The sequence below is a fragment of the Carassius auratus genome, chromosome 9 (genome assembly GCF_003368295.1).
Source record: "Carassius auratus strain Wakin chromosome 9, ASM336829v1, whole genome shotgun sequence".
NCBI classification, from domain to species: Eukaryota; Metazoa; Chordata; class Actinopteri; order Cypriniformes; family Cyprinidae; genus Carassius; species Carassius auratus.
The window spans coordinates 27,131,902-27,158,315 of NC_039251.1; the positions used below are offsets into that span (position 1 = coordinate 27,131,902).

At 36.9% G+C, this 26,414-nt stretch overlaps 1 protein-coding gene across 1 annotated transcript in view; it reads right to left on the bottom strand.

Moving 5' to 3' along the window:
- Positions 1–26,414, bottom strand: part of LOC113108924 (collagen alpha-1(IV) chain-like) — a 55,726-nt gene that overhangs the window by 20,228 nt on the left and 9,084 nt on the right. Inside the window, exons 2-25 of the mRNA XM_026272348.1 lie at positions 7,424–7,483; positions 7,035–7,124; positions 6,072–6,116; positions 5,855–5,899; positions 5,682–5,744; positions 5,476–5,529; positions 5,334–5,360; positions 5,054–5,131; positions 4,842–4,904; positions 4,699–4,734; positions 4,560–4,598; positions 4,244–4,336; positions 4,094–4,129; positions 3,690–3,749; positions 3,392–3,427; positions 3,211–3,255; positions 3,081–3,113; positions 2,877–2,937; positions 2,751–2,786; positions 2,503–2,649; positions 2,332–2,409; positions 2,170–2,253; positions 2,017–2,087; positions 1,505–1,696 (exon numbers count right to left, since the gene is read on the bottom strand). Coding sequence (XP_026128133.1) covers positions 1,505–1,696; positions 2,017–2,087; positions 2,170–2,253; positions 2,332–2,409; positions 2,503–2,649; positions 2,751–2,786; positions 2,877–2,937; positions 3,081–3,113; positions 3,211–3,255; positions 3,392–3,427; positions 3,690–3,749; positions 4,094–4,129; positions 4,244–4,336; positions 4,560–4,598; positions 4,699–4,734; positions 4,842–4,904; positions 5,054–5,131; positions 5,334–5,360; positions 5,476–5,529; positions 5,682–5,744; positions 5,855–5,899; positions 6,072–6,116; positions 7,035–7,124; positions 7,424–7,483 — 1,572 coding nt within the window. The remainder of the gene's footprint in view (positions 1–1,504; positions 1,697–2,016; positions 2,088–2,169; positions 2,254–2,331; positions 2,410–2,502; positions 2,650–2,750; positions 2,787–2,876; positions 2,938–3,080; positions 3,114–3,210; positions 3,256–3,391; positions 3,428–3,689; positions 3,750–4,093; positions 4,130–4,243; positions 4,337–4,559; positions 4,599–4,698; positions 4,735–4,841; positions 4,905–5,053; positions 5,132–5,333; positions 5,361–5,475; positions 5,530–5,681; positions 5,745–5,854; positions 5,900–6,071; positions 6,117–7,034; positions 7,125–7,423; positions 7,484–26,414) is intronic.

Genomic DNA, 26,414 nt, shown 5'->3' on the forward strand with positions numbered 1-26,414 from the left:
ATTCAGCATTGTCTTCTCTTTCATGTCTGTTGTGAGAGAGTTCAAACCAAAGCAGTTTTGTGATATCCGGTTGAAACGGTTTGCGTCTCCAATACGCATTAATCCACAAATGACTTAAACTGTTAACTTTTTTAATGTGGCTGACACTCCCTCTGAGTTAAAACAAACCAAATTCCCAGAGTAATTAATGTACTCAAACAGTACACTGACTGAACTGCTGTGCAGAGAGAACTGAAGATGAACAGCGAGCCGAGCCAGATAACGGACAATAGACTGACAAATTATCGAGTCAAGAACCGTTTATGTCAGACGCGTTCGATTCGTGAACCGAGGAGCCGATGATACTGCGCATATGTGATTCCGAACTGATTCTGTGCTAATGTTATGAGCCCAGGTAAACCGAAGGCTTGCATCTAGGGCAATTATCGCCAATGACGCCATTACGTTGAGCGTGTCAGCCACATTAAAAAAGTTAACAGCTTAAGTGATTTTTGGATTAATGCGTATTGGAGATGTGAACTGTTTAAAACGATTCAGTTCGATTTGGTGAATTGGTTCAAAAAGGTCCGGTTTCATCGAATGATTCATTCGTGAACCGGATATCACAAACTGTTTTGTTTTGAACTCTCTCTCACAACAGACACAGAAGAGAAGATGATGATGAATAAAGTCGTAGTTTTTGTTATTTTTGGACCACAATGTATTTTCGATGCTTCAAAAATTCTAACTGACCCTCTGATGTCACATGGACTACTTTGATGATGTTTTTCTTACCTTTCTGGACATGGACAGTATACCGTACACACAGCTTCAATGGAGGGACTGAGAGCTCTCGGACTAAATCTAAAATATCTTAAACTGTGTTCCGAAGATAAACGGAGGTCTCACGGGTTTGGAATGACATGAGGGTGAGTTATTAATGACATAATTTAGATTTTTGGGTGAACGATCCCTTTAATAACACTGCTGGCTAGTGTGGTGTCTAACTGAAAATAATTCATCAATAGCTACAGCAAAACACACAAAAAGACTCTAATTCCTTGGAATATGGGCTGCTGTCATTGACAAGATCATAAATAAAATAGTCAGTCATGAGGTTTCTAATAAACATTGCATTGTGTTAAATTATTTAGTCCTCTCTTCACTGATTTTGCATTTTTCTGCGCTCTCTTCTGCAATCGTGGCACTGTCTGGCGACATGAGAAAGAAAGCTGATCCTGATTGGTCCTTGTGTGTTCATTTAAAGTGCTGATTGGCTCACATAGGTAAAACCTTATAGAACCAAGTTAGAGTTTGACTATGTAGATAAAATGTAAAAGTCCCACAATTTACACAACTTAAAAACGAAATATCACATAATGTTAATACGTTTTACCAGAATATGAATATGTGAATAACTCAATTTTGACAAAAAAAAAAAAAAAAATGTCTGAGAGAACCTTATAATACTGAGGTGACAATTTGTCAAGACTGTTTTGTTGGATCTTTCAGACTCTGTACTCACAGGCTCTCCCTTTGGTCCAGGTTGCCCTGGCCGGCCATCTTTTCCTGGTAACCCATCAACACCTGGAAACCCTCTGTCTCCAGTAGTACCAGGTAAACCCTTATCTCCTTTCAGCCCTGGAGCCACATAGACATCACCAGGCTCACCGTGAGCACCAGGAGCACCCATTAAACCTGGAGAGCCATTTTGACCCTAAAGATGAAGGAAAAGCAAAAAGAAATTGTCAAATTTATATTGACAGGATTCTGTAGTGTTTACATCCACATTTACAGTGGTCACCAAAGGTGCCGTAATGGAGTGGAAGATTAGGACGATTTCAAGGGCCTGACAAGTTAGATGGGGCCCGAAAATGATTTCTACCAAGGTCAATATGCTCTCCATGGGGTCCAGAAATCATGGCAGCACTCCTGGTGAGTACAGTGCATTACTGATGCATATGTATCCAAGGTGTCACAAAAAAACCCTGCAATACTAAGTGATAAATGTTTAATTAGGATGGGAAATCTACATACAGGAACTCCATCAGGCCCAGGTGGTCCTGTCACACCCTTCTCTCCTTTACTCCCTGCTTGTCCAGGATAACCTAAAATGAAAACATCCAGCGTGATGCATAATCTCAGAAAGAACAAACATACCAAAACAAAGCCTTGTTCATTGCTTCTCACCTTGCTGACCCTTTGGCCCTGGAGGACCAGGCAAACCAGGTTGCCCAGAAACAGTGCACTCAGTGCATGTGTCACCTTTAACACCTGAAAGAGCAGAAAAACGTAAATTTTGATTAAACCAAAACTAGAGTAAACTAATGGATGATTGAATGACCTCCTCACCTTTCTGTCCTATCTCTCCTTGCAACCCAAGAGGTCCAGGAGGGCCTTGAGCTCCTTTTTCAATGTCACAGTCTTCATCTAAAATAGAAATAACCACGCCAGTGACATTTTTTGTGTGGAATGATAATACAGCATGACAAAAAAAGTTATTTTTGTTTAAAAGGTTCTTACTGAGCGGTCCTGGTTTTCCAGGGGGGCCAGGTTGTCCATCAGCTCCTTTTGGACCTTCAAGAGACAGTCCATCATCTCCTTTGTCTCCCTTCTGGCCAATCTCTCCAGGACGGCCAGGAAGTCCAGGAGAACCGGAAATATACCGGCCTGCAAGTAAACCATGATCATGAAGAAAAAGGATCATTTTTGTAAACTACAATATTATACCGACCTAATTCTAGCAGTTAATCAGAGTGTGCTTTTCTCACCTGGGGGACCAGGATTTCCACGTTCTCCTGGATTACCTGATTAATGAAGAAAACAGATGAACAAATAAAGGCACCGCAGAATTTGAAGGGCAGCCGGATACTGACAAGACATTATTCAGACATCACCTGTCTCTCCTTCTGCTCCAGGGGGGCCAGGAGGGCCAGGAAGGCCAGGAAGACCACCACCCTGTAAGTAAATATTATAATTACCCATTACCAGTCCATAAGATTGTTCTAAGTGAATCAGGTGCGGAAGTAGTGTGTGGCTTTGATAGTCTTCAGTAGAGTTTCAATACAGCAGGCATTATCTGGAGCTGGATAACAACTTACATATCCTGGTGGTCCTCTTTCTCCTTTGTCGCCCTAACATGAACAAACGTCATAATAGAAATAAATGAAAAATATATATAATAATTATGTCTAGAGGCACATCATGACCCTTCAAGAAGTAGTTACATACCTTAAAGCCACCATGTCCAGGAGTACCAGGGAAGCCCCGATCCCCCTATCACAATCAAAGAGATTCAAAAAGAATCTGATTAAAGTATTAGTCAAATTAAGAGAGTATGACTAACTACATCAAAACTGAACAAAATCACATTGCTGATGAGATCGGAAGTCACTATCCAAGATCACCATACCTTCTCTCCATTCTGTCCATCTTTCCCTGGTTTGCCCTTTGAAAACATAAAGTGAAGTTCTGATTTCACATAATATAAATACTATCATATGATGAGATAGTAGGTCAACAATCGTTACTGATAAAAAACAAGATGTACTAAAAGACACTTTATGGCTTAAATGAACAAAGATTATTAACCTTGAAATAGTGCACAAAGTGAATGAGTGACATTGATAATGTGGCTCGTTGTACAGAGGTTAAAGATGCTCTATGAAGATGATCATCAGGTTTTATGCAAACTTGTGGAGCTCACTTACGATTGGCCCTGGTGGTCCTGGTTCACCTTTGATTCCATATTGATATGGTGAACAAATACCCTTGGAAATGAGTGCAAAGGCAAAATTAATTATTTTTGCTATCCACTTTTTACATATAGTTTCAAAGCAGCTATTATTAGCCAAAATCAGAAAGTCAAAGATTCAAACAAAGGTTATATGTTGTTGGCAGGTCAGACTATATTATCATTATTAATAGTAGTAGTAGTAGTAGTAGTTATTACAGACTTGTATGATGTTATAATATATTTTAATATATACAAAATGTATCCCATATTTTTCAGACTATAAGTCACACCTAAGTATAAGTCGCACCTATCTGTACCTATTCTGTACAATGTGGTTCTATTTATATTTTGAGTCCACAATTTTGTCCTGCCACTTACCATATCGCCTTTCTCTCCTTGAGAGCCTGTTTCACCCTAGAAAATATGCAAGACACATGGACACTGAACAATGTGACTTAGATAAAAGAAATGTAGCCCTCACATATCTGGACATTTAAAACACACATACAAGTACTGATGATACCATACCGGTGGTCCAGGAACATAAATTGTTGTGCCAGGGCCTTCATGTCCCTCTGATGTCCCTGGTGGACCGGGAGGACCGGTTAAACCTTTTTCTCCCTGGAAAAAAAAAAAAGAAAAAGAATGTTTTTATAATTAGTGAGGCTAAACCTAAACCTTTGATCCTTATTCTTATTGTTTGTATCATATTGTCAGCTTCTAGACATGTTCAATAGCAGGAAGTACTTAGATATAGTTTATTACTTTATGTTTGCCTGGCTGCTGTAGGTTCTTATTCCAGATGTTTTTTTATTTTTTTATTTTTTAACCCTTGGTTCCTCACCTTTTGTCCTTTCTCACCCTCAAACGTCAGCTTGTCACCCTACAAAAAGGACAGTTAAGACAGAGTCTGGTCATTTTACTACGCCTAGACCCAGATGTTATCAGATTTTCAAAATATTTCAGATGAGTGGAACAGTTACCGGCTCTCCTTTTTGGCCATGTTCACCAGGCAGTCCCTTCAAAGAAAAATTGCATGGTGTGAGATTCAGGAGCAAGTTCACCGGTGTTGGTTAGTTGTGCTATAGGCTACACTTTGTTTTAGATATTTTAACATCAGACTTACAGGAGGTCCCATTGGTCCAGGTGGGCCGAATGGCCCTTGTTGTCCGGGATTACCTTTTAGTCCCTAAAAAAATGAGAGAATAAGATTTTAGAGAATAAGAGTTTGGAAACAATAGAATGAAAGATGTTAACATATAAAGACAAGATAAGAAGGTTTAAATAGTAAATGCATATTTTCAACATTAACACAAAGAGGTGCATTAAAATCCTTACTGGTGAACCAGATTGTCCTGGCAAGCCCCTGTCTCCTTTCTGAGGGATGGGTACTCCGATAACACCACCTGGATCTCCCTATGAGAGGAAAATATGAGCGCACACAAACTTCACTACAACATTTTCAAAAAAATCATGTGTTTCTGCTTCATAGACTGCCAAGTGTAATTAAAAGCCAATGGTGAATTGTTTTAAGAAGACACCATACTTGTGGGAAAATCACTGTAACATATGGCCATTCATGACTTATTGCAAAACTAAGTTTGAATGTGTTCCATACCTTTACTCCCTTCAAACCTGGAATACCCTGTGAAAGATTCAGAACAATATTTGTTAAACTGAGAATCTTTTGTAGGACTGGATTAAAAGCATACAGTGATTTCTAAAACATGATGTTACACATGACATAAAACTGCTCGTACCGGTGGTCCCTCCACTCCCGGAAACCCTGGAACTCCGTCAAAACCACGCTCCCCCTGCAAAACACAAATTAAGAAATCCTCTATTCAACCCCACTCAGGATATTCTGAGTAATTTAAGACTGTTGAAGTAGAGGCACATCCCAATAGGGTCAAGTTGCCTTTTAAGGATCAAAAAATTCATTAAAAAAACAACAAACAGGGTGTACCTTTGTTCCATTGCAGCCTGGGATCCCTTGAGGTCCTGGTGCACCTTCTAGACCCGGAAGACCCTGCAGAAAATAAAAGCAATAGCAGAAACATACAAAGATAGAGAAAGTTTATGTTTTTCCTAAAATGTATTAATGATGATCAATTTTCTTTGAAAATAAATTCTACTTACTGGAATACCTGGATGTCCTGGGAAACCAGCCACACCAGGTGGGCCCTACAAGAAGAAAAATCTCTATGATGAATAATGTTGTAACAGTTAACTGTATACAGTATACAGTGTTATAGTGTTGCTTTTAAGTAAAATTAATTATTTTTTTATTTAGCTGCCTTAAAAATATGACTATATTGTAACATAAGATATTTATTTAGCATTTATGGACACTTACTCTGTTTCCTTTAAGTCCTGGAGCTCCTGGCTGCCCTGAATCTCCCTGGGGGAACACAGAAAAACATATTGAAAGAACACTGAATTCATGTTTGCTTTTGCTCAATTGCATTTGCTAACTACTAGGTCATTACTTAGTCAGTCACTGTGCTGTTATAACTGTACATAAATATAGGGTTATGTATAGCTATAACAGCACAGTGTTTGTCACCATTTGTATAATGGTTGGTACCCTCATGCACGGGGCCCTGTTGCAACCCCCTCCGCAGGATGGCCATGGCTGCCGCTGTTGGTTTTTGCTGTAGTTGTAGATTATTGCTGCTGCTGCTGCAAAGCAAGTACAGGAACTTGCTGGCAATATGGTGCTGAGAGTATTTCAGACATACTGCAGCTGCACAAGTAGCGTATAGAATAACCCTTAGCAGATCTATACAAGTGGAGCTGGGGAAGGTGGAGGGTTTCAGAGGAACTGCTCTAGTGAATGCTAACCAACTATTTAAATGTAAAGCAGTAAACCAATTGGCTGCAAATGCAACATGAACCAACTATCTTGAGCCAAGTAGTTTAATGCTTTGAATATCATCAGTTTGCTTAAATGACCCATCAGCCTGTTTCACGACAAGGCTTACCATTTATTAACTTGTTATTTGTTATAAATGTACTAAATGCTTAACTTTTGTTTACAAATGTTCAAGATAAGTGTTGTTCATCGTTTCTTCATTGTAGTTTATGAAGTCACTTCTTCGGGTAATGTTTTGTACTTAGCTGGACTAATGTGTCCTTCTAAAAAAATGAAATACAATAGCTGGTTCCACACATACTGTGTGAGGTGAGGAGTTTTAATTTTTCCATTATGTAGGAGACACACACACACACACACACACACACACACAGACTCAAAATGTGACATTTTGGATAGCCAATTGTCTTTTAAAATGACTTCAAAATCAGTATAATACTTTACCTTTAGTCCCATTGGCCCTGAGGGGCCCTCAGGCCCTGGTAATCCAGGAAATCCCACAAGCCCCATCATACCAGGGAGCCCAACCTCACCCTAATAAGGATGAACAAAAGAGGATGAATGAAAATAAATTAGTGTTATACACGTTTTCTTTATTTAGCTGCATTTTTTCACATAGTAAATTCCATATGCATCCCCATAGAAATTCACTGATGATCTTATAGGACAGAGCATGTGCTGTTAACAGAACCAAACCACTAGATGGCGCAATAGATCCTTCTAGGTAAGATTGGTGCTCTGACATTAGGAAAAACCCACTCGATCCCAATTCTAATATTTCCCATCACAACCCAAACCCAACCCCAACAGCAATCAGAGCAAAAAATACTCACCTTCGCTCCTTTAACACCACTGCAGTCACATCCACCACATGAAGACCCTGAGCATCCACCCTGCAAGCAGAAAGTCACTGTGAAGTTCCGCACTCAACCACTAGGAGGCGGTAAACACATAATATTGGCATCAGAAAAAGGTTCACAAGAGTACACGTTTTTCAAAAACAGGACGAGAGCTTTGGACCACATTATGGGTGATGTACGGGTGACATCAGACCAATAAGACAAAACCGGTGTAATATACTTATGATAAGAAATTAACATGACAAATTATTAACAGTTTGCATATATGAACGATTTATGATGTATACTTAAAAAAATTTAAATAAGATAGTTAGAGCTTAAATTTGTGACTCTCACAGTAAAAGGTTTCATTAAATAAGATATGTAAGATATTTTTGCCTAAAAATCCACATACCATATACATTATTTACAGACAGAGAACCAGTCTACATAGATCTCACTCAGCAAAAACATTTAGTTAACATTTCAGTTAGATGTAGACCCAGGTTGCTCTTTTTGTGGTGATCCTAATGAAACTGCACTTGATATTTTGGGGGGATTTTAAAGGGGCAACATGCACAACAACACCAGTGCAAATAACGCAGTTAACCATTACGGTAGTCTGGATAATTTATTCCTGCACACGCGTAGTGTTGGGAAAAAAACGAATTGACAATTCCAACATTACTAACTTGCCTACATCAGTAGCTGAAAATGACCTCATTTGCTTTCAAAACAGTGTAGCTTTTCCAGAACAATCAACTCTTTCCAACGATTACTGGTGTGAGTGACGCAACCAAGAACCACTGTAAACTGTAAATTTGTGCAAGCAGCTTCTCTTCTGAACGAGCAGACGTAAACAAACAAACAACCTTATTAGCTTTCTTTCCAATGTAGCGCTTTGAAGACCAGTTCATTCTGGTGAGTTGTTTTGTTCTACGCACTTCTCTCTTTTCATTGGAAAGTCTGATTTATTCTACTTAATCGGTTTCGTCCTAAACGATTATCTCTATGGGAAGCACTTGAAAGTCTGATTCTTTCTAGTATATCCCTTCATTCGGAGGGTTCCTGTAAAAATATTTAGAAAAGATTTAAAGATTCAGTTCAATTGTCCTGATATTTTACAGTTAGTTGTATAGATATAAGTTAAAAGAATGTAACATCACAGCAGATATTTCTTCTGCTTCATTTGTTACATGGAAAAGGAAGGTCAAGGCAAGCCAACTGTTTTACAAGTATGTACTGTGTAGTATGTTCAGTATACTCATATACATGTATCCCTCACATTTTAGCAAATTAAATAGATCATCCTTGTGTTCCAAGCAGGACTATTGTTTAAATCTCTTGGGTGAGGCGAGACAAGCTATGGTTCCCTAATTATTCATCCCAAAAGAGAGAGGTCCCATGAATTTTAGCAATTAGAATCTTCATACTGTACCATACACAATATGGTCCATACATATGTACATTACATGTTTATTTTACCATGAAGATAAAACAGGTAGTTGGCATGCATACAGATTGTTTGGTCTATCCTGAAAGATGACAGATACCATAGAGAGGGGCCTGTAAATTTAAACAGGGGCATCAAGCCAAGAATTGAACAGACCTGTTCTGCTGTTAAGACTCAGATAAGGGCCTCTAAAGTCCTACTAGATATCACTGGATGGACAGCTGGTCTAAGCATGATACTGGATCCTGGGAACCCTTTTCTTCCATCCACGCATCACTCTATCACTGCAGCCATTCTCTTGCTCACGTGTGAGGCAGGCAGCCAAATGTCTGCACATCTGGAGAAGCAGGCCTGGCGAGGACTAGCACCAGCTGCCGGGGTCGGCCTGAGACCGCGCTGCCCCCGCCCGTGAGCCCTCCTAAAGGCCTAACTAAATCACCATGTGTGTGCAGAGGACCATGAGAATCACTGTTTTCAGTCTCAAATATCGCCTCCGGGCTGACCCACCCTGGCCATTTCTACAAAAGCCCGCCATCCCTGGAGTGTCATTCCCGTATGTGAACAAGACGATCTCTGGCTACGATGTTAGATCTAACATCCCTAATGCGATCTCAGTGCCAATGACAGACATTCTTCCAGCAATTCACAGACAAAAAGTGTATACAGTACTTTTCTGCAAGGGAACTGGATGTCTTGTAAGGAAGCCCCCCCCCCCCCCCCCCACACACACACACACACATATACACACACACTGTCACTCCTGTTTTAACATAGTCCTGACCTACTTCTTAACAGTCACTCAGTAACACTAAAAGTAAAACAAGTAGGCACTTTCCAGTAACACTTTGGCATTTCAGGACTTTTTAAATAATTTTTAAGAGACACAAATGCTATGTTTTTGTCATCAACACTAAAAGTAGGTCATTTAAGTATGTGCCATCTTGACTGTATCCAATCCTATTTCTACATTTTTACATGGTCTGTTAACAAATATAAACAATTAAATATGTTTTTTTTTATGAATTGTTTATTTTATTTAAATATATTTAAAATAATTGACAACACCATTCAAAAGTTTGTGGTCATTAGAATTTATTTTTTTACAAAATGAATACATTTATGGGTGCATTAAACTAATCAAAAGTGACAATAACAATGTATCATTTGATACATATTGCCATTTCTATTAATTAAAGATTTCAGGCAAATATGTGCAGCGAATCCGAATATTAGAATGATTTCTGAAGGATCATGTGACATTGAAGAGTAATTATGTTGAAAATTCAGGTTTGCATCACAGGAATAATTTACATTGTATATTACATCATATATTCAAACAGAAAGCAGTTATTTTAAATTATACTTTTTTGACCATATTACTGTTTTTACTGTGTTTTTGATTAAGTAAATGTATCCTTGGCAAGCAAAAAAGAACAGATTTTTAACAGTATGTCCAACCAGTTTCAAGAATGTAAACTTGAGTTTACAACCAGCAGATCTCTAAAGGCCAAAGTCGGATCTGTTGAGGATCAGACATTCCAGTTTCTCCAACGCATGACTGAGGTCAGATCCCACAACTGCCGACATGCATGAGCAGTGTGATCTCTGTACATGTGTATACATTGCTTTATCTTTTTAATGTATGCTTTAGCACTCAGAGATCCTGCGATGGCTATCATCTGCTTCAGACCACAGTATATCTGCAGCCTGGATCAGCAGAGCAGGAGAACTGCTTTAAAATGGGACTTTTGTTTTTCCTTCCCGGGTCAGTCTTGCATCCCAACAAACCCAAACATGACATGAGCAGAATAATAGCAAAAACAGTCAAGAGTGCTGATAAAACTCTTTAAAAATGTAATGCTTTTTATAGAGTCGTTGCTTTAAAAGGCATTATCGTGAGATTTTGTGTTTGGGCTGTGATACATAAACCGTCCCTCTGCTGGTTTTGTCTAGGGTGTCTCTGCATTGCTCTCAGAACAAACAACCCGTGAAAGTGAGAAAAATCAATCAGGCATGAAAACACAAAGACACAACTTGTCCTCACCTTTGTCTCTGTGATGGTCTCTGGTACAAAAAGCGAGATATTTGACACCATCCGTGTGAAAGGAGGCTGTTTCATAAACCCTAATGTAGTTTCTTTGGCTTTTAGAATTGATTTGCTAATATTTTGGATGGAACGACTTCAATAATTGGTTTCAGGCTTCGACAGATTGTATAATAAACACGTATAGACATTTGCTTCTAAATGAGCCATGATTTTTAGGCTCTGTGAGAATAATAAATAAACGTTGGACTGACTTGTTTTCCACGAATGTATGGAAACAAATGATTAATCGATGGAAACAAACTGGTTTGAATTGCTTGTTTTGTTGTGTGTGCCAGTTTCCATTTCTAACATTTGATTTTCGTCTCTTGCCTCCCTTGAGATTGTTGTTCACATGAATGTGGTGTGAATGTTTGGGATGCAATGGGGAAATACAGATACAGTGAAATATAAATAGCATTATGTTTGACTAATTACTCCATCAATGGGACGCTAGCCACCTGTGCTGCTAAAATAACTTATTTTCTTATTTAGCATTTTGTTTTGTTTTCCAGTGCAAATATCTAAAGATTCAAGAGACAAGTCAAAAGACATGGGATATGAGATATGATGTCTTGTTTTCTGAAAAATGTATCAAAATGAAGTGAGTTTAAAATTAAAACAAGAACACATATCTACCAATTGGGTAATGCAGAGCACAAATTCTGAGTATAGGTCACCAAACTTGACTGTATGTCACTTCACTTTAAGAAAAACATACTTAATTCAAAGGGAAAACATGTTTATTTTTCTGAGACATTCACAGATTTCTTTTTTTTTTTCTTGTTCGAAGCGTAAGTTATTTGGTAGTCCTCCCCAACCCCCCACCATAACATTTTGCTACATTTTTTGTACATTTTTTTTCATCCACCTTGTTACACTTGTGATGTCCCCATTCAGAAAATGCTTCAAGAAACTGCTTATAAATCTCTCCATATGCTAAATTATTACCATGTTGTCTTCAATCTTTTTATCAGCATGTTTACTTTAAATTTGCACAGGTTTCTATGTATTTACAGTTATTTATGTATTGTTTTCTTTTGAAACTGATTGGTTTCAGGAGCTTATGCATATCAATGTTAAGTGAATATTGCCAATATTAAAGAGGAGCTTTCTCTCAGATAAATGATGACTACTACTACCAAAAAGAAATACAATACCTGTGCTAATTGAAAGAAAACATGCAAAAAAAAAAAAAAAAAGGTTGACTCAAAGTTTTGGTGATGGCATAATGAGAAAACACCTTATGTAAAGAGTTTTCAGCACAGCACAAGAGTTGAGAAAGACATTTTTAGTACTGGAAAGCAAGACTAAATCCCTGTTTATGTTCTTAACCGTTCCGGAAATCAGCCAGAATGGGTGAAACAGATGAATAAATGATGTTTCATATATTTTAAACTAAACTAAAAAAAAAAACAAAAAAAAAACACCATGTGTACGTGATCTTTAGAGTCTTAAGACATCTTCTGAGAGTTACTTTAAAATCATTAGATCTTAAAAAAGATCAAGGTAAAAGAGGAGTGGGAAGTACAGCACGTTTTTAATTAAAAACTGCAAATAGTCAAACATATTTTGAAATGAATGTCTAAATCCCCGAGGTACAAACAGTTTGGGTGGATTCTTTCGGTTTGGCTTCCCTCCATGTGTATTTCAGCACTGAGAAGCCAGTTCAGACTTTCTTTCACTTAAACAGTTTGGAAGACAGATGTAATGTATAATGTATGTAAGAATGAGAGAGAGAAACACCCTGTGTCATCAGTATGTCAGACTGGCCTTTCTCTTCGACAGGATACAGCAGTGGAAAGAAGGAAGACTGATGCCAGCTGTCTAGTAAAACTAACAGTTAGTGTATAAAATAATTCACGTCATATATATTGTGTAAAAGAGAGAACATTTCTTGTTAATCACATCTGGCGGCTTGACACATGAATCTCAGATATAACCTGAAAGGTCAGCAAATGATATTTACTAAGGCAATAATTGGGATCACACAGTTATAACAAGTTAACATTATTTTATGATTTATCAAAACATCTTGTGCCTAGGAAGAAGCATCACATGAATCTAGCCTTGGGAAAAACTTAAAAAAACAATTCTTCAAAATAACTGCATACTGCCTTAAAGCTACAGGCCACAACAGCATGATTCATTAAAGATATATCTGGGATCAGCTTGCTCTCCTAAAACAGTGGCCGGGGCACAGTAGGGGGCCTTGGAAATCTTTATTATTTAATTCAGTTAAGTTCCCCTTCAGGAACTCGAGCTGCATCGAAACGCTATGGGAATGCCTTCAGCGTGACCATGCTCAGAGTCACGTGTGTGATCAGTCCAATGGGTGAGCAATTCTGTCATTCTGTGTGTCAGTCCCTATCTGTTTGTGCGTCTTATTTAGTGTTGTCTGTCTCTCACTTAAACATGCAAAAGTCATACAATAACAAATTACATTTGGAAGAGAGCAGACAGCGTTTCAGGTTGTGTGTTCCTCTGTGCCCATGCTACATTACAGATGGGGATACAGTACATACAGTCTGTGTGTTGTCTGCTTGTGAACAAGGCAAGCAGAGTCTGCTCTCTAGGGAGCTAACTGCCTGCATTTTCAGTGTACACTTCGCTCCCGGAAGGCTCTCTGTGAGGAGGGAGCTTTCACCATGTTCCCATGATTTACACCAATGTTAAACTGAAATGCAGACAGTGCCAAAGCATGAGAGAGCATTAGCCTGACAGTCACAGACAGAATTTTTATTTATTTATTTTTTTTACATGTAAGGGCACTTTCTTGAAGATTGCCTGATTACTTTGGTGACCAATCGGGTGGGGGTGGTTTATCTTAAGAGAATCAAGAGTATTGTTGTTGTTTTTGTTTTCTGAAACAAAAGCTTTCCTGTTGGTGCCCTGCCAAATGTAACATTCAGTCCCTTTTGCTGCTCGTATCTGTAAAGCTTATTGGTGCTTCCTTTCTTTACAGATAGAAACACATTGACAGACATACTGCGATAAACCTGTTAAACTTCATATGTTCAATAAACTGACAATTTCAGAAGGATTTAAGAATGTCCGGTCTTTATCTCAAACTCACCATAACAGTGCAACAAAATCAGGCTTACAGCATGACATTCCTGTCAACAGACCTCTGATTACAGTTGCCATATGGAGCTCATTAAGATAGTGTTACCACATTAAACACCGCTCTGCTAAAGATGTCATTAGCAAGTCAAATCTAAGTGCAACAAATAAGGTTTAAGGTGGCAACGGAGGCTGTAAGACACTCAAACTGCCCATAAAAGTAACAGTCAGGGTTTAGAGGGTGAGAAACTAGGCCATACTCCTAATATGGAGAAGAACAGAGCTGATCATCAAGCATTTCTGTTATGAGAAGTGGATTAGGCTGGAATGATGTTTCTTTTCTTTTGAATTAAAGAAGAAAAAATGGGTGGTTTGTGTGTCAGTCCTTTTTAGTTCATATGTGTTTGTTCCAGTTCACATTTGAGTTTCACATAACTTCATATTGACACAAATTGGTTTAAAGGGTTACACTTGATGTTACAGTGTAATTACACATTTAAGTACTGAGTAATATTAATTAACTACATGTATTTACTATACAGTTAGGGTTATAATTAGGGTGTGGCTTAGGTTTACTTGCATGTATTAATGCATAATTTATTATTATTATTATTATTATTATTATTATTATATTAAGTACATATAACTTATAGTTTATGTAAAAAATAAAAAATAAACACTAACTGCCTGGATGAGTACAGTTTACTTTACTGTGTTTGAAATGTTTTAGAAAGGATAAGTGAGACATGTTACACTTACAGGAATTTGGTAGATGCTTTCATCCAATGCAGTTTATGTTGCATTCAATATAAGATGGAAATAAAATGATTGATTTAATGATGTTCATTATGTATACAGAATTAACATATTCTACATATCGCAAATTATGCAAATTTCCATAAATATTGGTGAGCTCGACATCATTCACAGTGCTTCATGGGACTGGGTAGATGCTAAAGAGTTGTTTTTTATTCAATTTGCTTGTTTTTGTTCTCTGACTGGCTCCATTGCTAAACATGATTAAAAAATAATTTAAGCTTAAACAATGCAAGCTAAAATATATATATATATATATATATATATATATATATATATATATATATATATATATATATATATATATATATATATATATATCTACCACGTATTAACAAGTTTGTATCTCACAATAAGTCGTTCTACAAATGTTTATAAGTTATCATTCAAAGTCAATTCCACTATATAGAAAATTAATGGGATTTTTACTACAACAACAATTATTATACATACATACATGAATAGTATAATATTTGAAACATTAGTCTATTATGGCTCATATGGTATGATAAGGAACAATATGGAGCTGAAGCAGCTTGCATTATAAATGCCCAGAAGATGCTTCCTACCACTACTTCCACTTTGCTCAATGCAGGACCCTAACATCCTATATTAACAGGAAACATTACTTTCCTGGCCAATCCTGATTCATTACAAGAGCATATTTGTCTCAGCACTTGACAAAAGACTCTAATCTGGCTCTACTACCGCAGCCAAGACTACAGCCAGTGAGGAAAAGGTCTCTCCAGCAAAGGAGAATAGAAGGAAATCTGGTGATTCAGCATTGGGATCATCCCATTTTTGGATGAAATCACTATGCCTTATTTATGGCATTGTTTTAATGCTGCTTACTAACATCTGTGCACATCTACACTGTGATCCTCTCCCAGCATTACAGCGGCGCAGTCAGATAGGACATTTCTCACTGTCGCCAACATTTTACACTCACACAGCTATTCAGTGTCCCATTGTTATCACACGTACACATTGACACGCCACTGAAAGCGTCTGAGGCCATAGGCTAAGCATTCCTTCATCAGAGAGTCCACACGCATTGTCCTACGCATGCCTGGAATCTCCCTAAGGAGACTGGAAATGACCTCATTATTTAACAATGACAATGCTCCATTGTATGTTTTTGTACATGGTTTATACTGGAACGATGCATGAATCATACTACTGTATCATCTTCATAATTTAAACAAAATCACAAAGAATTACCACAATAACGGAATACAGTTGTCAGCAATGATCAGATTTAACAGATTAGGTATATGCCGGTATCAAATTTTCATGTTGCGATTAATTGCTAATGCTTTTATGACGTTATCACGATATTGAAATTTAGTTAAAAAAATGGCCATAATACAGTGTAACAGGTTTAATACTTTTTTTTTTCTTATAACAAACATAACTATGCAATAAAACAATACATAAAAATATATAAAATTAAGTTTTACACAGATTAAAGTGCAAAAGAACTATAAAGACCAATAGGTATCACTTTACAATAAGATCTCATTAGTTAATCTTAGTTAATTCATTAACATTCACAATGAGAAACATTTACATTTGCTACAGAAGTTATTAATCTTTGTAAAAAAAAAATACTTAGCTCATTAAATGATATAGTTGGAACTTTTGATTTTAACAACATGTTATATATTGGAATAACCTAAGATTAATGATTGTTCAGAAGAATTTTTCATTGGCAGTTTATGTTTAAGTGCCCCTATTATGTGTAATGAAAGGTTCATATTTTCATTTTGGGAGTCCCCAACACCAGGTTGACATGCATGCAAGGTCAAAAAACACTTTAATTGTCTTAAAATATGCCTTTATTTTTTTATTTTTTGCTCAATGACTCCCAAACGATTCGTTTAACAATACATTTTTCCAAACTCCTCCTTTGTGACACTAAACTGCGGTGATTGACCTGATGACCCAGTCTGTCGTGATTGGTCTACTGCATGCAGCGCAGCTCAATATTTTAAAGGTATTTTGCATGCTACAGTAGGATTCACAGTACATGACGGCAAGTTTTTAAAAGAATTTCTCCACTTTCAGAATAAAAATATCCTGATAACTTACCCCCATGTCATCCAAGAATTTCATGTCTCCCTTTCTTCAGTCGCAAATAATTTAAAAGTCACAACTTATAGTATAACGACACAATCAGTCATTTTCTAGAAAAATGAATTAATAAAAATTATACACTTTTTGCTCATCTAGTCTAGCTCTGCAATGCGCATGCATACTCTGTCTACAACACTTCAAGACAGGGTATGTCTTAAAACGCCCAACACTTTTCTCTACCAAATTCAAAATCGTCCTACTTCTTTGTTAAAAAGATTTTTTTTTTTTTTGGAAAGACTTTATTTGCTTTATTTATGGGGTTTCCAGGGTAACGGGTGCATTTTCTGCAGTTTAGCGCCATCTGCTGTCAGAAAGTCAATGTGCTTTCATTCAGCGCGTCTCTAACGTGTGCTTCTCATGCATGCTTCTTTACATCAGAGCACACACGTGTCTTTTAAGCAGCATACAGCGGTGATGGTCATTTTTACCAGTTGATGGGAAAACTATTCTTAAAATGTATTCCAAATTTGGAATAATTTGTAATATATAATTATTAAGAAGTGTCCATGATAACATATTTATTTGCATGTTATAGTGGTCTGATGTGGTCACTGCAACCACAGATTCAATAATGTTTCTTTATATAATAATATATGTATATATATATATATATATATATATATATATATATATATATATATATATATATAAAATATAATATATTTATATAACATTAACATTTATTCATTTAGCAGACGCTTTTATCCAAAGCGACTTACAAATGAGAACAATAGAAGCAGTCAGGTCAACAAGAGAAGAACAACAGTATACAAGTGCCATGACAAGTCTCAGTTATAATAATGTTGGTTTATGAATAAAAATACATTTGTCTATTTTTTGTTCATGTTAATTCACTGTGCAACTAATCAGATATAACTTTTGATTTTAAAGGTAGGGTAGGTGATTTCAGAGGGGCTATAGCAATAGCAAGCTAGCTTTGAAAGCATAAATCCCAACCCTCCATGCAAATCACTCTCCAAAGCCACACCTCCTCCAATAACACATTAAGAGATGCTGTTGGTGGAAGGTTGAATGCAACACTGTCAGATTACCTAATGTTTAAAACATGACAAAACATTGCAGTACAAAGCACTTAAAATTACAATACCATCCATTCTGGCTCTGTCTGTAATAGCATGATGTAATCCAATGATGCTTTATGATATCTGTATGAACAGGTTTCATGAAGATATGCAAATACATATGTTGACAGGAAGTTAGGATAGCCTATCATAATCCTCGGACCAAGGGATATGAGTGAACAAACATTTTATGGTCCTACGCCTTTCACAGATGATAAAATACATATAGACCACTTAACTTTGTGAGTGGTATCACAATGTGAAGAGACTCTCAACCAGCATATCAAAATAGGTTTTTGAACCAAATCACCCACCCTGCCTTTAAAAATGTATTAGTAAATGTTGAAAATAACATTAAGATGAACTGAATAGATAAAATAATATTTGATATGCACTGAATAACATCAGCAATATTTAAACTGTTCATATGGCAAAAATTCTGAAAGAAGACTGAAGAAGCTCATTCATGATATCAATACTCGTGGGCGGGTCCCGTCTCATGTTTTATGGAGGGGCCCCACAGAATTACCATACGCCACTGCAGTCTGTGTTTTTTGGTTACATGCCTATGCTGCACATAAGCATGTACCGTATATGTCGTAATGAAAACAGCAGGAATTCATGGCAACGACAAAAACATTGACTTTCTAACACACTCCAGATGTTCTGCAGTTTTGAGCATTTGGCTCACTCATGCTCCTCAGTGCTAAGTGGAATTAAAAACACACTTTAATTGCTTGAGGCCAAGGCTGACAAGAACGGTAATTATATCAGCTCACCTTTCTTCACTTCTTTCTGTTTTCACATGACTCTGGTCAGACCAAAGGGTTAGATGTGACATTAGTTTATTGTAGGTCATCTTGAGTGAAGCAAACCATTACTCTGAAGATCACAGATTAAACCTGCACGTCACATCCAGCAGTGCATGACTCCATATTAATTTAGGGCAGAGTTATTTTAGCAGTATTTATACTATTATAGTATTTATTCATATTTGACATTTTTAGTTTGTTTAAATTGTGCTTTAATTTTTAGTAGTTTCTTTTTAGTAGTACATTTTTATTTTATTTCATTGTTAGTTTTAGCAGTATTCTGAACTTATTTCACTTAAAGGGCAACATTTCATTCATTTCTTCATTAGTTTCAGGCAACAGGCAAAGTTTTTCATTAAATATTTCAAAAAATATATATATATTTTTTCAATTAATCCAAATAATATTAATTAGTTTTAGTCTTAATTTCAATTTGCAATATCAACACTGGCTCTTTATTATGTATGCAAATTGTGATGTAGCCATCAGAAAAGAGAAAATCTGAGAGCTCTTAATTCTAAATGGGGACAAAGCCACATCCATCAGCTTTGCCAAAAAGAGGACACTCAATGGAGCTTGTCATGACTCTATTAGGACACAATCCAGTGCTCTAAAAAGTGACAAGACTGCAAAGGCTGCCAACGGCTACAGCCATGTCAAAAAAAAAAAAAACAATAAAAGTGTATCTCTGAGAGGCGTAGACCATTTCTCATCACATTCTTGCATGTCTGAGCATTCATACTGGAGATAAAACATCTTGCTTATTAACATATAATCAGCAACACATTCCATCTCATAGTCAAGAATATTCTGAAGAACATTCTGGGGAAATGCAGGGGAGGATTGTTAAAAACATGACTTTCAGCCTCACAATATCCTGTTCCAGCCTAGTCAGATTTTCAGCTGTCGCCTGACCTCTGAAGGGCAACGTCCAGCCTGGGATCTATTTATCCAACATCTACAGGTTAACCTGTCAGTACACTGACCCTTAACCATGGCCTTTACAGCTCTGATGTTGACTTCCTTCAGCGTTACAGGATTTATGTGTTTGTAAGACTTCAGCTCTCTACAAAATTTAATTTCATGTATTTACTTATTAAGAGTATTTTTACAAAGGCTGTTTCATGCATTGCATGTATTCTTTGTTTTATGTCCAATTTTTATATTATTAATTTATTAAAAACAAAACAATACTCATTATATACCAAAATATAACCACAAATATAATTACATTAATTTAAAATAGCTATTTTATTCTATGTGCGTGTGTATTTTTATGCCTATTAGAGAATTACGTCTTTATTATGTCAGTAAGAAATAATGTTCAACTGGCAGAGCATGGTACTAGTAATGTCAAGGTCATGGATTTGACTCCCAAGGACCCACAAAAATAAATAAATAAAATGTGTACCTTTATGGCACAATAAGTTGCTTTAGGTAAAATACGGTTAATTTCTGCAAAATTATATTTTGTTGCTTCTTGCACATACTATTCAGCTGAAACAGATGAACATGAATCTGGCAACATGTTATTTATTATGTCTCCAGTCAGTGGAAAAAGATTCATAATAATATTAAGTCTCTGTTAACTGATAATCTGTTGTGTGAAACAGAAATAAAAGTTGTTCTTGTTTATCAGCCTCTTGTGTTCATTTTTATAGGTATGTTATGCAAAAGTGTACGTAGATGCATGTGTTTCCAATAAGCCTGTGCTGAATTTTTTTTGTTTTTTATCTTTGTAGAACCGTTCAGTGAACCACAACTCCCTCTTACCGCCTCCTCAGTCTCATCTGCTGTGTGGCCAGCGATGTGTGTAGGAGGCCAGCCAGGTCCACAGAAAGGAAGGAACTCCCACACTATTGCTCCAGCCATGGAGGGGTTTCCCTGCCTTAAGAGGATGGTTATTGTTATTTTCTTCTGTCTACAAGCTATCAACAATGAGTAATAGCAGTCTGTCGCAAATACAGCTACACGCTCATGCACGCAAACGCAGACAATCAGATTCTGCTTGTTTGAAGTGTCAAGCTTTAACTGAAACCACATGATGCACAATGAGCCAGTTGAATTTGCCAGTGATTTAGCATTTAAGACTTCTGCACACTGATTAAAACTCATGCATAGCCCATATTATTAGCCAAGCAAGATGTGAATAAAAGTGCCTTGAAGTCTGTTTGCGTGCAAAATAGAGACTGTTAAAAAGGAGACGGACCAAAAAAAACAAAAAAACTTAAATCCAAGATCCATATTATATGTAACATTTTTTTTATTTTTATTTTTTGGATTACAATTTTTGCAAAACACAAAAGTGTTTGTTTGAACTGGATTGCAAGACGAGGATTGCAAAAAACTATTATGGTGCTTATTTTAGATGCTAATCTGACAGACCTCACCCACCGATCTGTAAAGGACCAATAAAGGGAAAACTGCGGATTTCCAAAAAAAGTTCACCCATAAATGTCATGTAATTCCAAACCTGTATGAATTTCAAGAATGAAGATATTAAAAGAAGATAAAATTAAATGTCTGTGTTTTGTTTACATACAAGTCAGTGGGCTTCAATGCTGTTTGGTTTCCATTGTTCTTTAAAATTTAGTTTGTTTCACAGAAGAAAGAAAGTCACTCGTGAGGGTGATCAAATAATGATACTCTTTTTGTGTCTCTACCTGCTGGATGTTCTGACTTGATCAAAGAATACCTAAAAGTTTGTGCACTACTGATAGGATCATTATCAGATCCCTCAGTAACCCACAAGAATCATAATGTTGCACTCTTGTCAAACATCTCATGTTTTGCATGGATATGTGAGATCTTTGAAGATACTGCTTTATTTAAGTGTTTATGAGAGAGCTTTAGTAGGCTCAAATTTGGAGTCATGCCTATGATATTCTGTTGTTACAACCCACTGAACAGAAATTGTTCCAAACAGTGGGAGAAAACTCCAAAACAGCTCAACATGTCCTTTCTCCAAGTATGAATACTACTCAAAACCCCCTTCTATTAACTGACACTTTGTTTGTCATAAACATCAATGAGATAAATTAGACATGACCTCATTTTATAATGAAACGACATGCATATGATAACGATAATTCCTGCTAATGCAATAATCGAAGGCATATGGATGTTTGGAGGTGCTCCATATTTTGCTACGATTCAAAGAGAGGGTAGTAAATGTGATCTCATTTACTGTACTAAATATTTTCCTTGTTCCTGTGGGAAAGTGCAAGATTCTGAGAAAACTCACAGCGAGATCCCACTGGAGCAAGATCACAGGTCAGACTCTAAAAACGGGAGTAAATGCCTGAAGAGTGAGAAGAGAGAAAGGTATGGACAGGGAGAACAAAGCTAAGAAAAGACATGCATTCAGAGACAGGCTTCTGTGTTTAATCTGGCTGTTATAAACCTTGTAGAGCTGCTCTAAATAGAATCGTGTTCCTAAACAGGGGTGAGAAGATTTAGCAGGGCATCTGGCTGTTTTCTTCACCGAATAAGGCGGCCATCTAAAGTACAGGATTGGAGAAGAGCTGTCAATAATTTAAAATATTTAATTGTGTTTAAACTCATAATGTAAGGTAATGCATAAAAAAATACATATTAAGAATAAATGCTTCTTAATACACTGGAGTAGCTTGTACTTTTATAAAGTTCAATAGCTGTGTTCAGTGTAAGATTGCAATGCCTACATTCACAAACATGCACTTTATTTTACAGTATGTGTACTAACATGGATTTATAGTGTACATACAGTGTATTTATCTAAGAAAGTTCTGGTAATACAAGGTAACTACATGGGGTAGGGTTAGGTTTAGGGGTAGGTTCAAGGTTAGTACCTAGTTATTACATAGTTATTGAAATAACTATAATAAGTACATAGTATGTACATAAGGAACAGGACTGTAAAATAAAGTGCTACCCTCTTCATGTACTACAGTAACTCACTTTTTGAAGAGAAATATCTTGACCTTGTTAACTCAGGAATGGGAATCACCAAAAATATCCTATTCTCTTTTTCCACAGGTAGGGCACAACAGAGAACTGAAGTTAAGAATGTCTTTACTTCCTTAGTCAAATGCCACGACTTTCCCTCCGATCATGCATAAGCTAACAATAAACCTACATTGTTTTAGAGGCAGGAAATCTCTATACTTGATGTCCTGAACAGATCAGGAAGGACTGGGATGGAACATCAGGTCATTATGTTTTTTGGAGGAGAAGCAGTTGTTCTGCTCTATATTTAGGGCTGGATGTCAGACGGGCTTCAGGTTTGATAATTAAAATAACATCTGTGTCTCGTTTCAGTCTGGTACGTTTCCAACTGGTTCAAAATTCCAGCTTCTGAGTTCAGAGGTTGCTTCCACTACATCCTCAAAAGTGCAAAACAGAGCGGGTGTCAGAAGTCACCAGAAGTTTATTTCCAGCAGATTAAAAGGTGCATTTAATAGAAAATGACAAATAAAGCTAAAGCTACATGGAACAGTGGGTGATAAGACAATGTTGTTTCAGTTTTAAAAAAAGAGGATTTTTATCAGATGCATAAAACAAAATAGTTCACAGGGAAGGGTCAACTCTTATTTTAGTTTCAGCCCCCTCAAAACATTCCAGAATATGGCTGATTTGACTTAATATCAAACTTTAATAAAATACTGCATGATTCATGTTCATTTGTTTCAGTTATAAACTGAATGCATTTCTAACAGCACCTATTTTAGATACATTTTGGATAAATGTTGCCACAGGCACGTTTTTCTAATAAGCCTGGGATGTACTCGAAATGGACTCTTTTGACCTGGCCAGTAAGAAGACATGACCTAGAAAAACTTTTTTGGTATGGTCAAGCACTTACATGTTGTAAAAATCTAGTTCAAATCCAATGTTTGTGAGAAAATTATGGTATTTTAGCGTAATGTTACTACACACTCACCATGTGGATCATGTGTTCAAGTTACATGTGTTAAACCATCAACACTGTAAACAAACTCTCTATGCTGAAAAACAATGGGTGGAGCCAGCAATTATTACAATCAAGACCAGACCCAACAGGCAAAGTATAGACCGACTCAGAGGAAGAAATTACATCTGTTTATCTGTCCTCGTGTTTATCACGTTTTATCATGTTGTTCTTCCTTGAATCATGCTGGAGTGCCAGGCACAGTGCTTTGTCAGTGATTTTAGTGCAGATAAAGGGAGATGATGTCACGGCAATTAAAATCTTATCTGAAATCCCCCACACAGACACATGACAATATACAAAAGTATTACTGCTTAAAAGCCAGAAAAGGACACCCACAGGTCCTGAGTTTATGTGCATGCAGTATGGACCTCCATGCGAAACGTGCATGAACCCACCCCTACTGGTCAATTGAACAATAGAGGGATCAAACAGCATTTGAAACACTGCATTCAGAGCGCTGGACAGAGAAGCTGTCACTGACAATAGTTATCTGTTCTCCAAAAAATTGCACAGAAGCCTGTGGGGCCTACTTATAAATGCTCTCCAGATAAAGTGAAGCGAGGTTTCTGTGTCTCTCTGTTGCTTGGAATCACATGAATTCTGAATTGTTTTAATCATAAACTGTATATTATCAGGCTTTGGTGGCTTGTTCTGCCTGCAGCTTGTTCATCTGATATTTAACAGTGATGACAACACGACATTCTTCCTAATGAAGTCAACAGACACCTCCTTGTCTGATGCTCTCCGCAAACACTCCTGTGGCAGAGCTGGCATGAATTTTGGGCTAACGTGGTTCACGTGGCACTGTGAAAGGCCAAAATAGCATGCTGGCATCTAAATCATTGTTCTCCAGCAACAAATTGTGCTCATGTACTATATACCTATGAGAAAGTGCATGTGTTATTTTGAGGCAAAAACAGCAGGTTAAAGATGTAAACTAGGGTACAGAGATTAAACTAGTGCAACCAATTAGCCTAAACATGCACCGATCACAGCTTATCTGACAGTAACCCAAAAGAAAATACTATTTTTAATAATCATATGATATTTTTTTAATTAATAATGACTGTTTATATATATAATGACGTCTAAATCTCTGAGGCTAGTAATGAAATTGGAAAACATGCGGATTTATCCCTTTTTACCACTGGGTATGATTGTAAACTCATACATTTTGATGTGTAAATCACATAAACAGCTCCATATATGTGGTAAATAGTAAACTTGCTTTGTAGCCCACCTGGTACAGCATTGCACTTAACGTGGAGTGTTTTCAGTCCCATGAAACATGAGCAATCATAAATGAACTCAAAGTCTTGTATGTGCAAGCTAAACTCATACATTTGTGGATGTGGAGGAAGACGAAACTTGAAATTCACTATAGCATCTATAAAGACATCCTTCATGCTTTTAATGCCACAGCTAGACAGAACTTCTTCTCAAACCTTATAAACAGTAACTTAAATAACACTCGTACTCTTTTTGCCACTGTTGAGAGACTGACAAACCCCTCAAGTCAGATTCCCAATGATATGCTATCAGACAGCAAATGCAATGAGTTTGCTTCTTTCTTTTCTGAGAAGATCATAAATATCAGGAAGGCAATTAGCACATACTCAAGTAATGCAGAGGTCAGACAGATTTGGCCAAAATATCAAAAAGATACTGTCTATTTTTGAAACAATTGATAGCAAAATTCTGGAAGACATAGTGCAGCAACTAAAATCGTCAACCTGTTGTCTTGACACACTTCCCACATCTTTTTTCAAAAGTGTGCTTGACTGCTTAAAAGCAGATCTCTTAGAAGTGATGAATGCCTCACTTCTTTCTGGGACATTTCCAAACTCCCTAAAAACTGCAGTTGTAAAGCCCCTCCTGAAAAAGACCAATCTTAATAACACAATTTTGAGCAATTTTAGACCAATATCTAATCTTCCTTTAATAGGCAAAATTATAGAAAAGGTAGTTTTTAATCAGCTGAACAAATACTTAAACTCAAATGGATACCTGGACAATTTTCTATCTGGTTTCCGACCGCATCACAGCACAGAGACAGCACTCATTAAGATAATAAATGATATTCGCTTAAATTGTGACTAGCAAAATATCGGTGCTGGTATTGCTAGATCTCAGTGCTGCGTTTGACACTGTCGATCATAACATACTACTAGAGAGACTGGAAAACTGGGTCGGGCTTTCTGGGATGGTACTCAAATGGTTCAGGTCATACTTAAAAAGGAGAGATCATTATGTGAGTATAGGAGAGCATAAGTCTAAGAGGACGTCCATGACATGCAGAGTCCCACAAGGGTCAATTCTTGCACCGCTCTTGTTTAGCCTGTATATGCTTCCACTAAGTCAAATAATGAGAAAGAACCAAATTGCCTATCACAGCTATGCTGATGATACCCAGATTTACCTTGCCTTATCTCCAAATGACTACAGCCCCATTGACTCCCTCTGCCAATGCATTGATGAAATTAATAGTTGGATGTGCCAGAACTTTCTTCAGTTAAACAAGGAAAAAACTGAAGTCATTGCATTTGGAAACAAAGATGGAGTGTTCAAGGTGAATGCATACCTTGACTC